This window comes from Lagenorhynchus albirostris, chromosome X (genome assembly GCF_949774975.1).
Source record: "Lagenorhynchus albirostris chromosome X, mLagAlb1.1, whole genome shotgun sequence".
NCBI lineage: Eukaryota > Metazoa > Chordata > Mammalia > Artiodactyla > Delphinidae > Lagenorhynchus > Lagenorhynchus albirostris.
In genome coordinates this window covers 98,195,477-98,212,013 of record NC_083116.1, presented here as the reverse complement: position 1 = coordinate 98,212,013, position 16,537 = coordinate 98,195,477, and the positions used below count along the sequence as shown (strand labels likewise).

The 16,537-nt window shown below is 42.7% G+C and overlaps 2 protein-coding genes across 7 annotated transcripts in view; one reads left to right on the top strand and one right to left on the bottom strand.

Moving 5' to 3' along the window:
• RPGR (retinitis pigmentosa GTPase regulator) overlaps positions 1-7,177 on the bottom strand; it is a 268,816-nt gene extending 261,639 nt beyond the window's left edge. For 4 of the 5 annotated variants that reach the window (XM_060138678.1, XM_060138685.1, XM_060138687.1 and 1 more), the window contains exon 1: positions 5,637-5,790. The gene's annotated coding sequence lies outside the window, so the exon portion shown is untranslated. Of the gene's footprint in view, positions 1-5,636; positions 5,791-7,050 lie in introns of those variants that run through there. The other variant, XM_060138679.1, reaches the window with a different exon arrangement.
• Positions 5,950-16,537, top strand: part of TSPAN7 (tetraspanin 7) — a 168,787-nt gene continuing 158,199 nt past the window's right edge. For both annotated transcript variants that reach the window (XM_060138696.1, XM_060138695.1), the window contains exon 1: positions 5,950-6,080. In XM_060138696.1, the coding sequence (XP_059994679.1) occupies positions 6,000-6,080 (81 nt within the window). In that variant the 5' untranslated portion in view covers positions 5,950-5,999. The remainder of the gene's footprint in view (positions 6,081-16,537) is intronic.

Here is a 16,537-nt window from a genome sequence, read left to right as displayed (position 1 = left end):
TTCCTTCATTACCCAAATCCACTTAGTCCTGAAGGCTGTCTATTCTATCTCTGAACAGTTTCTTTTATCTGTCCCAGGGATTTCAATCCCAGCTAGAGCATATAGGGAGCTTTTACAAATACTGATTGCTGGGGTCCCACCAGAGACCGAGTTAACCGGAATCTCTGGGGGATGGAGCCCAGGCATGCACGAGTCTAAATGCTCCCCAGTAGATTTTAATGCAGCCAGAGTTGAGATGCACTGCCTCGGCCCCTCCTCCAGCCCCACTTCCACTTCCCAAGGCCCAGCCCTCATCAACTCCCAATTAGGTTATTGCAGTTACCTCCTAACTCTTTTCCTGTTTCTAGTCTCTCTCTTCTGCAACCTCTAATCCCGCATACTGCTTCCCAAATTACTTTGGTAAAAACATGGGTCAGATCACATCACTCCCCTACTAAACAAGAGAGTCAAACTTGGCCTGAGTAAGGCCCTCCTCCAACCTACATTTCTGCATCCTTTCCTACTCTGGGTCTTCTAGTGCACCTCACCACTCATCTGAGTTAGCTTTCTGCCTTTGTTCATGCTGTTCCGTAGCCCATAATGATCAACTTCTCCATTGCTCAAAGACCGCCATTATCTTATACATATTTCAAAGTCCATTTCAAATACCACATCCTTCTTCAATCAGGCAACAATCATCTATTGAATGACTACTATGTACCATCCATCTGTTCAACATTTTAAAAAATTTATTTATTTATTTTATATTTATTTTTGGCTGTGTTGGGTCTTCGTTTCTGTGCGAGGGCTTTCTCCAGCTGCAGCGAGCGGGGGCCACTCTTCATCACGGTGCACGGGCCTCTCACTGTCGCAGCCTCTCCTGTTGCGGAGCGCAGGCTCCAGACGCGCAGGCTCAGCGGCCATGGCTCACGGGCCTAGCCGCTCCGCGGCATGCGGGATCCTCCCGGACCAGGACACGAACCCATGCCCCCTGCATCGGCAGGCGGACTCCCAACCACTGCGCCACCAGGGAAGCCCTGTTCAACATTTTTTGAGTTGCTATTGTATCTAGGTACTGGGGATACAACAGTGAACAAGACAGACAAAACTACCTGCCTGTTTGGAGAGGAGGACAACAAAACAAGCACACAAATAAGAAAATGTTAGATAAGTGTGATGCAGAGAATTAGAATATATAGTGACTGGGTGGCTATTTTCATCCGAAACGGCCTTTCCGAGGAGGTGACATCTATACTGAGATCTAAATGACAGGAAGTGAGGGACCAGCCATTCAGAGTTTAAGGGGCAAAGCATTCTAAAGATAGGACCAGCTAATATGAAGGCTTTCAGGCAAAATGAAGTCTGATTGAAGAGCTGAAAGAAGGCCAGAGCAGCGGAAGCACAGGGGTACAGGGGGAGTCATGGGAGAGGAAGTTGGAGTCAGCTCATGTATGCTTTCTAAGTCAGGGGAAAGAGTCGAAATCTGATTCTTTGGGCAATGATGGGAAGCCACTGGAGGGGTTTAGGTGAGAGGGTGACATGATATGGTTTGTGTTTGAACAAGATCACTCTGGTTGCTGTGGGAACAACAGATTGAGGGGGTGACAGGAGGAGCAGGGACCACGTAGGTGCTTTGGTGGCAGTCTGGTTCTCCTCCCAGTGCTTGCTCCATTTAAGACAAATAAAAATCAAAAGCTCCTTGTTTATAAGCAAAATATTAAAATTCTCATCATCATCTAACAGGACCTGGATGGGCTGACCTCTCTCTGGCCTCCTGTACACCATCTTTGCTCCTGCTGTTGAGTCTTGCTGACCTTTTGTCAGCTCCTCAAATATATCATTCCTTCAGGCCACAGGGCCTTTGGACTTGCTGTGGTTATATGTTATTTGTGTATGTGATAAAATATACATAACATAAAATTGACTATTTTTAACCATTTAAAAGTGTACAATTCAGAGGCATTAAGTGCATTCACAATGTTGTACAACCATCATCACTCTCTAGCTGCAGAACTTTTTCATCAGCTCAACAGGAAACACTGGACCTATTAAGCAGTCACTTCCCATTCCCTCCTCCCCCAGCCCCAGGCGACCATTAATCTGCTGTCTGTCTCTGTGGATTTGCCTGTTCTGGATAGTTCACAAAAATGGAATAATACAATATGTAGTATTTGTATGGCTTCTTTCACTCAGTATAAAGTTTCCAAGATTCATCCATATGGCTTCCCCAGTGGCACAGTGGTTAAGAATCCGCCTGCCAATGCGGGGGACACGGGTTTGAGCCCTGTTCTGGGAAGATCCCACATGCCGCGGAGCAACTAAGCCTGTGTGCCACAACTACTGAGCCTGCGCTCCAGAGCCTGGGAGCCACAACTCCTGAAGCCCGGGCACCTATAGCCCACGCTCTGCAACAAGAGAAGCCACCGCAATGAGAAGCCTGTGCACTGCAACAAAGAGTAGCCCCCACTCACCGCGACTGGAGAAAGCCCACGCACAGCAACAAAGACCCAACGCAGCCAAAAATAAATTTAAAAAAAGAAAAAAAAGATTCATCCATATGGTAGCATGTGTTAGTACTTCATTCCTTTTTATGCCTGAATAATATTCCATTGTATGGATTTAACATAGTTTGTTTACCCATTCCTTAGTTGATAGACATTTAAGTTGTTTCCACCCTTCAGCTGTTGTGATTAGTGCTACTGTGAACACTCATGTACACGTTTTTGTTAGAACACCTGCTTTCAATTTTGTCACACCTAACAGTGCTAGGTGATATGGTAGCTGTGGTCATATTTTGAGGAACTGGAGATCAGTGAATCTTAGACATGTATTAGTTTCCTGTGGCTGCTGTAACAAAATACCCCCAAATGGGTGGCTTAAAATAACTTAAAAAATTTATTTTCTCACAGTTCTGAAGGCCAGAAGTCTGAAATCAAATTGTCAGTAGGGCCATGCTTCCTCTGAGACTAAGTAGAATTCTTGCCTCTTCCTAACTTCTAGTGGTAACAGTCAATCCTTGGCGCTTTTGGTTTGCAGCTGCATCATTTCAATCAGTCACATGGCATTTACCCTGTTTGTCTTTGTGTCTTCACACGGCCCTCTTCCTGGGTCTCTTCTTCTTTCAAGGATACCAGTTATATTGGATTAAGGGCTTACCCTATTCCAGGATGACCTCCTCTTAATTTAAATAATTACATCTGCAACAACGCTATTTCCAAATAAGGTCACATTCTGAGGCAATGGGGTTAGGACTTCAACATCTCATTTTGGAGGACACAATTCAATCCATGACAAACTGACAGACATTACTGTGCACCTGAATCCCCTGGGGACCTTGTTAACATGGGCTTGCGGTGAGGCCTGAGGTTCTGCATTTTCAGTAAACCCTCCCAGCTGATATCAGTGCTGCTAGTTCACTGATAGGGTGGCTGACTGGTTTTGCTTTTAGCAATAAAAATCCAGAGTTAAAGGAAACCCCTCAGTCCTGGGAAAACTGGCATGGTTTGTCACCCTATTATATCATAAACCACAATTTGAATAGCAAGGATCCAGCTATGAACTATGGTAATTTACCCATTAATTACATTGCTGACTATTCATATTTATCTTTACATTTAAATAACTTATTTTTGCTAGAACAGTCCAAGTTTTCAAGAGTCTGGACCCCAAAAAGCTCCAAACTGTGAAATGGTGAGTTAGTTGAGCTGATGGGCACCATCTGTGAATATCATATATTAACTCATGAAATTATCTATGATGCTCAGCAGTGCCCCTGTTGGGATGAAAATGGAGATTTCTGACCCCTTTACAGAGTAATTATGCATGGGCAAGAACTTTTTTTTGGCTAAGAGTACTCACTGGGTTTGAAATCTTCAGTATCCTTCTTTTGTTGCTGCCCAGGGACTGTAAAAATGAAGGAGAAAGCTCCTTTCTGAAGTTGGGTTTGAGCTCACTGCAGTAGGGACAGCGTCCCTCCACTCTTGATTCCTATTAGGACCACCTGAAGAACTTTAAAAACTGCTGAGCCCTCACTCTGGACCAAATGACTCAGGCTACCTGGGATTGGGCACAGGCAGTCAGAGCTTTGTTCTTGTTGTCATTGTTTTAAGTTCTCCAGGTGATGCAAATGAGCAACCAGAGTAGAGAATCATTGTGCAAGGTCTTCCTTTATAAGAGAAACCTTGCCAATCTGTTCCCTAATCCTTTTTTCACCTGCACCCATATTCTTCTCTACTCCTCTCTATGTCCACATACTTCTTTGTTATGGTTGATCATTACCTTAAGCAAGTTCTCCTCTTCCTCATATTTGTGTCCTGTTTATACAATGACCTCACTGACCTGGGACCATGTACAACCCATTGACGGTAATAATTACTCCTGCAACCGACCTTGGCAGGCTTTCCTCAAGCTTTATTGACTGTTTTTCACTCTTTCACAAAAGGTATCCTTAACATCATCCACAACTGAGTTAGCCTGTGACAGTGCTGCTGTTTTGACTGCAGACTCTCTCAGGAATCAAGTGAAATCTCCCACAGAATCTGTACTGTGTGTTCCTCTACAAACCATCCACAGGAAATCTGGGTGGAGAGTACGTTACTTTTTTATTGGGATATAATTCACATGCCATAAAATTCACTTTTTTAAAGTGTCCAATTCAGTGGTTTTTAGTATATTCACAAAATTGTGCAACCGTCACCACAGTCTAATTCTAGAACACTGTTGTCACTCCCCAAAGAACCCCCCTACTCATTAACAGTCACTCCTCATTCCTGCCGCCCCCTGCAACCACTAATCTATTTCTGTCTCAATGGATCTATCCTGGACATTGCCTATAAATGGACAGTTCAACATGTGGTCTTTTGTGTCTGGCTTCTTTCATTTAGCGTATTTTCAAAGTTCATACATGTTAAAGCATGTACCAGTACTGCATTCCTTTTTGTGGCCAAATAATTTTCCATTGTATGGATGTACTATATTATGTTCATCCATTCATAATTGATGGTCATTGGGGTTGTTTCTGGCTATGGTAAATGGTGCTATGAACATTCATGGACAGGCTTTTGTGTGGACAAGTTGTCATTGCTTTTGGTTCTATACCTAGGAGTGGAATCGCTGGGTCATATGGTAACTTTATGTTTAGCTTTTTGAGCAACTTTTGAATTGTTGTTTAACTGTATTTTTTGACCCTGAAACAGTTCTCTTTTAGTGTGAGGTGGTCTGTACTTGTTGGGGTGGGAAAAATGAGTCTCAGGGACTTTAAACATTTTTTTTCTGTTATCTGTTATACATTTTATGTGCAGGAACAATGGTACCTTCATACAGAAACTTCTTGTCATTCGGCTTCATCATTTCAAAATGTGAGGAAATCTAAAACATGGAGCTCCCGCGTTGGCAAGGACTGGGGGTGTCTGTCTGAGTTCCCGGGTTCCTGACTATCCCTCCAGCTGTATCTCCGGCCACCTGCCACAGTCTGTTACTGGCAGAGACAAGGCCTGCTTGTTCCAAGGACATGACTACTGGGCCACTTCCATCTGAGGAGGCCTGGTGGGGCGTCCAAATGCAGAAACCTGACTGCTTTCCGGGGATAGCAATAAACCAGATGCAGACAACCCTGCAAATGTAAAGCCCCATTGTGTACAAAGCAGAAACTCACGTACCACGGCGGCCACGAAAAGGCCCTGACCTTCGACCCGGCCTCCATCCAGGCTCTCCTACTCCCTCCTGGCTGCCCTGCCCCGCTCCTCGGCTCGGGGTCTGAGACTGCGCGGGCTCGCGGAGGCGGGCGGCCTTCTCCGCATGCGCAGTCTCTGCCGGCCTGTTCCTTCAGCGGGGGCTCTGCCGAGTGCGCGCTCACGCACACGCAACGTCTCGTCTGCGCGCTCACGGGGCCTCTCGCGGCACGCGCCTCCGCCCCTCCCGGCCCCGCCCCGCCTCCTTCCCCCTCCCGCGCGCCGGCCCGCCGCACGCCGCTGCCGCCGCCGCCGCCGCCGCCGCCGCCGCTGCCGCCGGAGCTCTGTAGTATGGCATCGAGGAGAATGGAGACCAAACCTGTGATAACCTGTCTCAAAACCCTCCTCATCATCTACTCCTTCGTCTTCTGGGTGAGTGGCTACGCCTGACCGGCGGCTGGGCCGCCGTCCATCGGTCAGTGTAGTGATGCTCCGGGAAGGGAAGGGGGAGGAAAAAACCCAAAGCAAATATCAAATCTCGGTCCCCTCCTTCAGGAGACAGACGCAGGGCTGGGGCTGCAGGATGGCGGGGTGCAGGCTTGGGGCTGCTCAGACCCTGGACCCCGCCCGGTGCAGGGTGTAAGGGGCTGCGTGGTGGCGGTGACTGCAGGTTGCCGACCTTTCCAAAATATTTTAATGCATTGACTTATTTTTTTAACTCGCGGGTTAGGGTCAGCCTTTGGGGAAAGTTGCGGGTTTATTCGTCTGTTTTCCACTCTGGACACCCCTCCCCACCCTCCCTTAGCAGCCCGTTCGCGGTGTCTCTTGGAGCTAACCTGTGGCCGGCTGGGAGCAGGCGCGAGAGTGCAGGGTTTGATCCCAGATTCCCGGTTATTCCCGACCCCGCGGGGCTGCGAGAGGCAGGCGCTGGGAGCCCTGAGCTGCCTGGCTGGGCAAGGGCGACCAAAGGCCTCCAAACGCAGTGATGGGGGGCGGGCGCCGTTGCCGCGCGGAGACGCACAGAGGGGAGAGGGTCTTACATAACCCAGGGGCATCTTTGCGCTTTCTCGGCGACCCAGGAGATGGGTCTTAGGACCCTTTTCCCACGCCCTTGCACCCTTACACTTATCTTTCTGTCATTGCGTAAACCCAATCCGCAGAGCCCTGGGGAAGGACCCCAGCCACTTGGTGACAGCAGTAGCGCCTCAACTCTGCTCCCCATCTAACTGGTGCTGCTACCGGTCCTTGAAGCTCATTGCAGAAGGATGACGTCAGCCCCTCAGCCGAAGCCTTGGGGGGCTGCGTGGTGCGCTTCGCGGAGCTATGCGCGCTTTTGCGCGCAGGAGGAGGAGGAGCGGGGCGGGCGGTGGGGTGCGGGGGGTGCTCCAGGCTTGTGCCTTACCTCATCCTGTTTGGCAATTCGTGGAGTCAGTGCCGGGCTGACACTGCAGTGATTCATTTGAAGTAGGTGGTACCTAAAGATCATTCCCCATTATTTCTCTTTCCATGTTGACGACTCCCTTCTCCCCAAGTTCTCCTTTCCTACACCAAGCCACAGCCACCCTGCAGGAGAATGAATGTCTGTCATCACCCCCCCCAACACACACACACACACACACACACACACACACACACACACACAAAAATAATCTGGGTCATTTCAGCGTTCAGGGCAGTCATTTTGAAACCTGAGGCTCTGCAGAAAAAGCCAGTCCTGCCTTTGGTTGTTTTTCTCTTTGCCAATTAGCCCTAATTGGTCCTAATTTTGGTTTGAAACTGGGACACAGTGCTTTATGAGGTACCCAGACTCGGCTTGATGGTGAAACAAGCTGTTTATAATGACCAAGACAGGAACTGAGATTTATTAAGGATTTTTAAAAAAATCCCTAATGTGCTCCCACCCCCGCGGACATTCCTTGTCACTGGCATTGGTGATTCTTCAGGTCGGGGAATTGTGGACTCTGGAGACCAGGCATACCAAGAACTCTGCAGTGAGATAAGATAGAATAACAGGTATATCACACAAGGCAACCACAGAAATGGACTTTATTTGGACTGAAAACAACACAGGTTGAAAAATTTCAGCAGTGGAATTGTGAGCTCTGCACAGATCCTATATTATGTTCTTCTTGGAAAAAGCAATAATGCATGCTGGTTGCTGAAACTTCCCAGTAGCCATTCCTCGGAACTGGCTTAGCTGTTTTTGTTTGTTTGTTTCATTAAATCTCTTTGTGTTTGGTCCTTTAGTATTTACTTGACTTCCTATTTGTTACTGGAGTAAATCATATGGGTGATTATTTTTAGCTTCCTGAAAAATCTTTCAGCATCCCTGCAGGCTGGTAAAGAAGGGAGTCTTCTAGATGAAGCCTTTTCATATGAGCTCTTTAACTCTTCTTGGCTTACCTTCCCCCCACCTCATGAATCTAATTACTTAATGCACCCTGATACATCTTAAGCACAGAATTTTATGTCCTCTGAAGTTCCTTGATGCCTGCATTTTAATGTTTTCCTACTTCCAAGATTTCCATAGTCTTAAAGTGTTTACCTAAAGCATTTTCAGTAGTTTAAATAGCCTTCAATAATCATTTCATACTTCACAACCAAAGAATGAGATCTCTCCAGATGCAAGGGTATTTTAAGCAAGACATTTTCATTAATAAACCATGGTCCAAATGCTGTGTTCTCCATTGTACCTTAAATGCTGTTTTTCTTTTTAAACAGCTTTATTGAGAAGTAATTCACATAACATATAATTCACCCTTTTTAAAGTGTACAATTCAGTGGGTTTAGTATATTCACAGATTTGTGCAACCATCACCCCAGTCAATTTTAGAACATTTTTATTACCTGAAAAAGAAACCCCATGCACTTTAGCTGTCATTCCCCTTGTCCTCCCAATAAGCCCCACCACCCCAAGCAATCACTAATCTTTCTTCTTTTAAAAATATAAATGTATTTATTTATTTATTTTTGGCTGAGTTGGGTCTTTGTTGCTGCACGTGGGCATTCTCTAGTTGCGGCGAGCGGGGGCTACTCTTCGTTGCGGTGCGCGGGCTTCTCATTGCGGTGGCTTCTCGTTGCGGAGCACCGGCTCTAGGCGTGCGGGCTTCAGTAGTTGTGGCTCGTGGGCTCTAGAGCACAGGCTCAGTAGTTGTGGCACACGGGCTTGGTTGCTCCATGGCATGTGGGATCTTCCCGGACCAGGGCTCGAACCTGTGTCCCATACATTGGCAGGCGGATTCTTAACCACTGCGCCACCAGGGAAGCCCTAATCTACTTTCTGTATCTATAGATTTCCCTTTTTTGGACATTTCATCTAAATGAAATCATACAGTATGTGGTCTTTTGTGAATGGCTACTTTTGCTTAGCGTAACGTTCTCAAAATTCATCCATGTTTATTCCTTTTTATGGCCAAATAATACTCCACTGTATGCCTGTATCACATTTTGTTCATTCATTTGTCCACTGCTAGACATTTGGGTTGTTTCTGTCTTTTGGCTATTATGAGTAACAGTGCTACAAACATTTATGTACAAGTTTTTGTGTGAACCTGTCTTCATTCCTCTTGAGTATATACCTAGGTGTGGAATTGCTGGGTCATATGGTAACTGTGATGAATCATTTGAAGAACTGCCAGACTGTTTTCCAAAGTGACTACCATTTTACATTCCTGCCAGCAGTGTATGAGTATGTTGATTTCCCCACATCCTTGCCAACATTTGTTATTATCTGACTTTTAAAATTCTAGCCATCCTAATGGGTATCTCATTGTGGTTTGGATTTGAATTTCCTTGATGAGTAATGATGTTGAGCATCTTTGTATGTGCTTATTGGTCATTTGTATATCTTCCTTGAAGAAATGTCTCTTCGTATCCTTTGATCAATTTTTATTTTGTTATTTTTTAATTATTGAGTTGTATATGTTCTTTATGTATTCTTGACTCAAGTCTCTTATCAGGTATATCATATGCAAATATTTTCTCCTATTCTGTGTGTTGGTTATTCACTTTCTTGGTGGTATCCTTTGAAATACAAATGTTTTTTATTTTGATAAAGTCCAGTCTACCTATTTTTCTTTTGTTGCTTGTGCTTTTGGTGTCATATTTAAGAATCCTTCACCAAATGCAAGACTATGAAGAAAACACTGTCTATAAGAGTGACAACAATTCAGTAAATGCAGTTGATAACTTTATCTTTCTCTGGCACCTAGAACTGTCTGGCACATAGTAGGTACTCAAATATTTGTCAAAACTTCTGGAGTTATGTTAGGTAATTAACAAAGAGGATGATCTTGGTGTTCTTTTAAGTGAAAGATGGAGGAAAGATTAGGCAGAATTTTTTTCCTTCCTGTTCTCAGTGAATCATTTTAATGGGACTGCTTCTCTTCCCTTAGCTCAGTTTAGATTTAGGACTAGAAGACATTTGAGCTTAAAATGGTGGTAGACGAGTAGCATCAAGAGATTGATGTACCTACAGTTATGAAAGAGAGATCTTTGTTTTATCTGGCCTCCTCTTCTATCTATAATCACTCTCCCTCTCTGAGATGTTCCTCTAAAGCAGTGGTTCTCAACAGGGGACAATTTTGCCTCCCCCCCCAATAGTTGGCAATGTCTGGAGACATTTTTTAGTTACTGCTGGGAGTGGGGTGCTACTGGCATCTAGTTGGTAGAGGCCACAGGTGCGGCTAAGCATACTACAAGGTACGGGACAGCCCCTCACAAGAAAGAGTTTTATGGCTCAAAATGTCAACAGTGCCTACAACCTCTGCACTAGTGAACTTTACATAGTATACTAGTAAGTCCTATGTAAAAAAAGAGAGTCTTATGCAAGACTCCCAATGTATACTGTTTGGAACCTCCATACCCGAGCATTCTCAACACAATCGCAAGTAAGAAGAAAAACATTCTGCATGGCGTACCATAGTTCTTTATTTGAAGACAAAGGTAGGTAGTTCTTTATATAATAGTGTTGAAATGGATGGGACCATCTGTCCTCCGGTTAGATAGCATCACCTGAATGTTAGGTAAATGGCTCCTTTATTCTCTTTGATTTGTACGTTTCATTTTCAGGTTTATAGAAGAGGAAAAAAAAACACACACCTAGGAGTAAGTTATCTTGTGCTTTAAGACTAGCAAACAGTGCCTGACACATAACAGGTTTACTCTGGAAGTATTTACTTAATGAATGAATGAATAAATGAAATTTTATTGACTACTCTTGGGCTCATGTATTTATTTCAACTCATCTCAATTGGGAGGCTTTTTAAAATGATATTTCCTGTCTACCTGTGGTGGTTTAAATGTGTTCCTGACAGTGATGTGTGGAAAGGTGGAGTAGAGGACTGTATAAGACTTACTTATCCTAATGTTAGTTCAATTATTATATTTTTATGATCAGCTAGTTTGCCGGACATTTTAGTTACCTAAAATTTTAATTGGAATTGAATTTGCTATGTTTGAATTAAAAAGATATCTATCTTACACTAATACAAAAATATCTCTCCATGGCAAATACAGTTTTTTCAACAACAAACAGGAAAACTATCAATATGATGCTTACAAGGTAAATTCCATTTTTAAAAAAATTTTTGTTGGAGTATAGTTGCTTTACAATGTTGTGTTAGTTTCAGGTGTACGGCAAAGTGAATCAGTTATACGTATACATATATTCACTCTTTTTTAGATTTTATTCCCACATAGGCCATTATAGAGTATTGAGTAGAGTTCCCTGTGCTATACAGTAGATAAGGTAAATTCTGTTTTGATTTAAAAATTTTTTAATGTATTTTAAACACTCATCTGTGTTCTGAGCTTAGATTTAAATCCACTACAGCTACATCCACTAAATAATACTGTGAAGAGAAATATCCTTGCTTCATTCCAGTGTATGTTGGATTTGGTTTCTTTGATTATCCAGGGAGGCAGTTAACTTTATCAATAGTGCTATCAAATTCTCTTATAGTGAAATATTAGTGATTTTTTTAAAATTTGGGAAGCATCACTAATCTTTCTTGGGGGAAGATTGAAAGAAATAATAGTCAAAATGTTTCTTCTCTTTTGTCATCCAGAAAGTTTAGGTACTTGGGTTAAATAGAGGGGAAAAAGTCTTAAAGAACAGCCCCTAATGTTTTACAGTGTTTGAATTTGGGCACATACCAAAGTTTATACGTATTCCTTTGCATATCAGTGAAATTCAACAAACATTCATTGAATGTCTTATATGCCAGGTATTTCAGTAGAATGTTTACCAACTTTTACTAGCTGCTGCTCTTAGCATGTTACCTTCATTTCTAAGTAATGTAGTTAATCTGCTGGACTTTTCAGTATTAGATGTTATATATTGTCTTCCTACTATGGAAGATCAAGATCTAGCTCTCCTACCACCTTCTCCTTCACTCCCATCTTTCCTAAATTGGGTAGACCCCAATATATCTTTTATCAGTTTATCATTATCATATATCATCTTGGTTAGAGCAGTAGTCAGTGATCACGTTAATGCAATTAGGAAGCCTATTCACAGCTGAACCATGTAGTGTGTCTATTATGATTGCTTGCCCATCTTTTTGTTTTCCCTTCAGTTAAAAATTGCCTTGTTTTATCCTTCGCTTGTTAATTTTCTTTATTTATCACTAAATTATCCCCGTATTCTCCCCAAGAACTGCATATCTTCACTTAGTGTATTGAAACACTTTGTGTATCCTATCAGTTTCCTATTCTTAGAGACATTTGTCCCAGAGCATTCTGACCTTCGATCTGGGCTAGTGTTCTCCAGGCCTTTGAAGCAGCTGACATCATTATAATCTCCGTTTACCATAATCCTGGGGAATTCTGTCTCCTTTTATGTTGTATCCTTGGTTTTCTAGATGTCCAGTCTTCCTCTTTCTTGGTCGTTCATCCATTTTGGTGGAGGAAATCTCCTAGTAACTTTCTGGAAAAGAGTGCATGGGAGGTTAATTTTTTGAGACCTTGCAGTTGTGCAGACCTTACTGTGCTCTTGCATTTAATTTGATAGTTTGGCTGAGTATAGAATTCTAGTTTGTAAATCATTTACCCTCAGAACTTTGCTGCCACTTCCTCTTTTCCCCAGGTCTCTTGGTATTGTTACTGTTGAGAAATCAAATGTTATTTTGATTCTTCTTAAATTCTGCTGTTCTTTGAAAGCTTCTGGAATCTCTGTCTTGTTCCTAGTGCTCTGAAATTTCACAATACTACCCCTTGGCATATGTTTATTTTTATCTCTTTCTTCTGCACCCTTTCAATCTGCAAACTCATATCCTTCCGTTTGGGGAAATTTTCTTGAATTGTTTTTTTGTTTTGTTTTATTTTAAATTTCCCTTCATTTTCTCTGTTCTCTCTGTTTCGATGCTGGACCTCTTAGATCCTCTGTCTCCCCTTCTGTTTTCTAATTCTCTTTGTCTTTTTGTTCTACTTTCTGGGAGATCCCTCCCAGCTTACCTTGCCTGTTATTGCATTTTTCATTTGTTTTATATGTTGATATCAAGGAGCTCTCTGTTGAGGCCTAAGCGTTTCTTTTTCTAGCATCCTGCTCTTGTTTCATAAATGTAATATTTTAAAATCCTTCTGACAATATTAATGATTTTTTTTAAAGTTTGCTTTTCTTTGCTGTTTCCTCCAAGCTTCTCTGTTATCTGGCATACTACAGACTTACCTCAAATTTCTGGTACCCATTTTCTCTTTGTTGTTTAAGAGTGGAGCACTAAAAATGCTGATTGGAAGCTCTTAGTGGGAGTTGTTGATTATAAGTTGGGTGATTTGGCTGGGCAGTTGAGTTTTGGAACCAAGGTCAATCTCTTTAGGTCTTCTCCTTTGATCTAATCAGATTTCCTGTAGAAGAATCTTCCAATCTTCTCTCTGGATGAAGAAGGTTAGGGATATGGATGTCCCCACATGCAGTATAAATGCACCTTTGTTTAAGCTCCTGTTTCAAGTGTAGAAGCCAATGTTCACCATGCTTTGGTTCCCCAGTTCACTTCACTCTCCCTGGAAAATAAATCTCTGAACCCATGCTGGAATGGGGGAGAAGGCAGAGACTGGAAGTTGGGGGGGATCTAAGTGCTTTTCAAAAAGCTTTCCCCAGATTCTCCTTATTTTAGCCCCCTTTCATCCCTACTTCCATGAGTGCATGGAGCTGCCTTCTGGGGGTGCTTGTGTGCAAATATTTTATTCTTGACTTTTCTCACAGCTGCCATAGGATATGGCTTTTTCTGAGCTCCCAAAATGTCATTGCGGTTGTCTCTTCTTCCATTCTCATTGTTACTGTGGGTTAAAAAAATCCTTTTAGTGTCATTTCAGTGGAGTTTTGGGAGATAGCCAAGGTAAATGGATGGGTTCAATTCATCATCTCTAACTGGAAGTCCTTTATATCTGTATCTCTACATTGCATGGTACTAATTAAATACGTAGTTGATTGCGAGTGATTAAATAGACTGTCTGAGATGGCAACAGGTGGGCTATTCTAATAGATATTGGTATCTACTTTACAGTTTTTAAAAAGCTTTTGGATGTCAAGGGGAATGTTCTAGGTTGGAACAGGCTTATGAAAGCACATCCTATTTAAGGTCATCTGGTCATCAGGGACTGGAGTTGGACAAATGGGAATGAAGCTCTGAAAGTTGCTGCTGTTTTTTCTGCTCATCGAATTTCTTCCCACCAGGTGGAGGCCCATGTGTCTTCTGACCTAATTCAGATCTTGGTGGATTAATTTAATGTGGAAGCAGCAGAGTTCAAAGTATGGTGGGGAGTGGGGTGCTTGATGTTAGACGAGTCATTGCTCTGCTATTTTTCTGTTACTACAATGATAACCCTTTGTGTTTATTACAGACTTGTGCATTGTAATTTGACAAGTTTTTTTTCCTTATTTAAGCAACTTCCTGCATGCAACATGCAGTTAGGATATGGGTACTAACTTTTACAGCATTTGTGGAACATTGTTGCTTAGAAACTAGCTGACTTTTTATCCAGATAGATTGAAATACTTTTCTCAATTTTAATTATAGCTAAAGTTCTTGATTTGACCCTATCGTGAGCTACATTACTTTTGATTCATTGACTGTTCAGCATTATGTCCTGTTTTAAGTAAGCACTTCAGAAGGTGCTTTGAATGGAAAGTCATCTGTGACTGTGTTTCTCTGTTTAAACATGTTAAACCTTTGACATAGGTGACTAATGCACCACTAAACCAATTTGAAGTGCACTTTAGAAATATATTCTTATGTCTTTTTCTCCTTTGGACCCATTACAGCAGCTTCCAGTTTGGGTTATCTCTTCATGACAGGCAGATTGTTGGATTACTGCTCTTAAATTTCCTTTTTTTTTGGCTGTTATCCCACTTGCCTTGACTGAATGCTTTTCATTCTTGGGTGAACATTTTTGTCCCCTTTTATATAGAGCCCCAATATTCAGCAAGGAAAGGACATAGAGGGGGAAAGATAGGAGAGGGCTTTTCTTGCTTTCCCTTTGGTTATTTGATCACTTGAACATGTAAGCATGTGAAATAGTTTGGTGATAGAATTAAGGATCACAATTCTACTGTGGAAGGTTCTCGTGCTTTCTGTAAGGTATGACAGGCTTTTTCATCATCGTCTGTTTTAGGAGAAATTGCAGTTGCCTTGTACTGAAAGATGGGCTGGGTCAGGTGCAGGTACTAGGTGAGCAATCTAGGTCTGTGGTTCTCAACCCTGTTTGCTCATCAGGATTGCCTAAGGAGCCCTAAAATACGATATGCTTAGACCTCACCCTAAGAGATTCTGATTCAATTGGCCTGGAGGAGGGTGCCAGCTTTCGTAATTTTAAAATGATCTTCCAGGTGATTCAGCTGTGCAAGTAGGATTGAGAACCATTGATTCAGAGAGAACTCTGTATAATAGCAGGCCTGGTTCATCTTGAGTCTCTTGGATCTGGAGATAGCTAGGGAATATCTAGCTATTGAATATCTAGCGTGGGCCTGATTTGGTCTGCTTTGCCCAAAAGTCGTAGGCTAGGTCTCCAGTGTCTCTTAGTAAACCAAAATGGCCTTGTCACTCTTAGGAGACCTTGCTAGTCATTCCTAACTAGAGGAGTGCTCATCAGAATCATTAAGAGGCTTTTAAAAGTCACAGCTGTTTGGTCCTATCTCATGAAGTTTCCATTTTAATTGATTTGGAGAGGGGCCTAGGTATGTATTTTTTAAAAAAAACATTCCCAAGGTGATTCTGATTCCTGGGATGTTACTCTGGTCTGTGATGCAGTTTGTCATAAATAAATTCGTACCGTATGAATGCTTCCCTGTGATGATCTGTAGTACCGTAAAGCTAGTTTGAGGAGAAGCAAGATGTAGCCAATCTAGTATTTTTCTCACCCACCGAACTGGTCTCTGGCAAGTGTTTGCAATTGAACTTTTGGAGTTTGGAGTAGTTTCCGTTCCTTAGGGGGAATGTATTTGTTTACAGTTGCACTGAGAAGTTAGGAAGAGACTTGGTTTTCCCTCTTTCAAAATATTAGACTGTCATCCAATATGTAAAACAAAAACCTGAATTCATTTCTTACTAAAGTAAGAGAGAGCAGTACTAGTCAAGCACCGTTTATGAGTGAAACAGCTTGCTGGTCTTTTTGGGAAGTGTGGTGGTGTTTGATGGTTGCTTTGGGTACAGAAGCAGATTGGTTGACCTTGGCCTTAGAACCATGGCTATTTGGGTGAGACTGTTGTTGATCGCCTCTGAGAAGCATAGTCACTGCAGTCCATCTGCTGCTGATTGGTTGCTCTTGAATTGTGTGAGGCTGTCACTGTAATTAGCTTCTAGAAGTATGTTCCCTGAAAGAAGTTGAGGTTTGTGTGTGTGTGTGTGTGTGTGTGTGTGAGGTATGCAGGCCTCTCACTGCTGTGGCCTCTC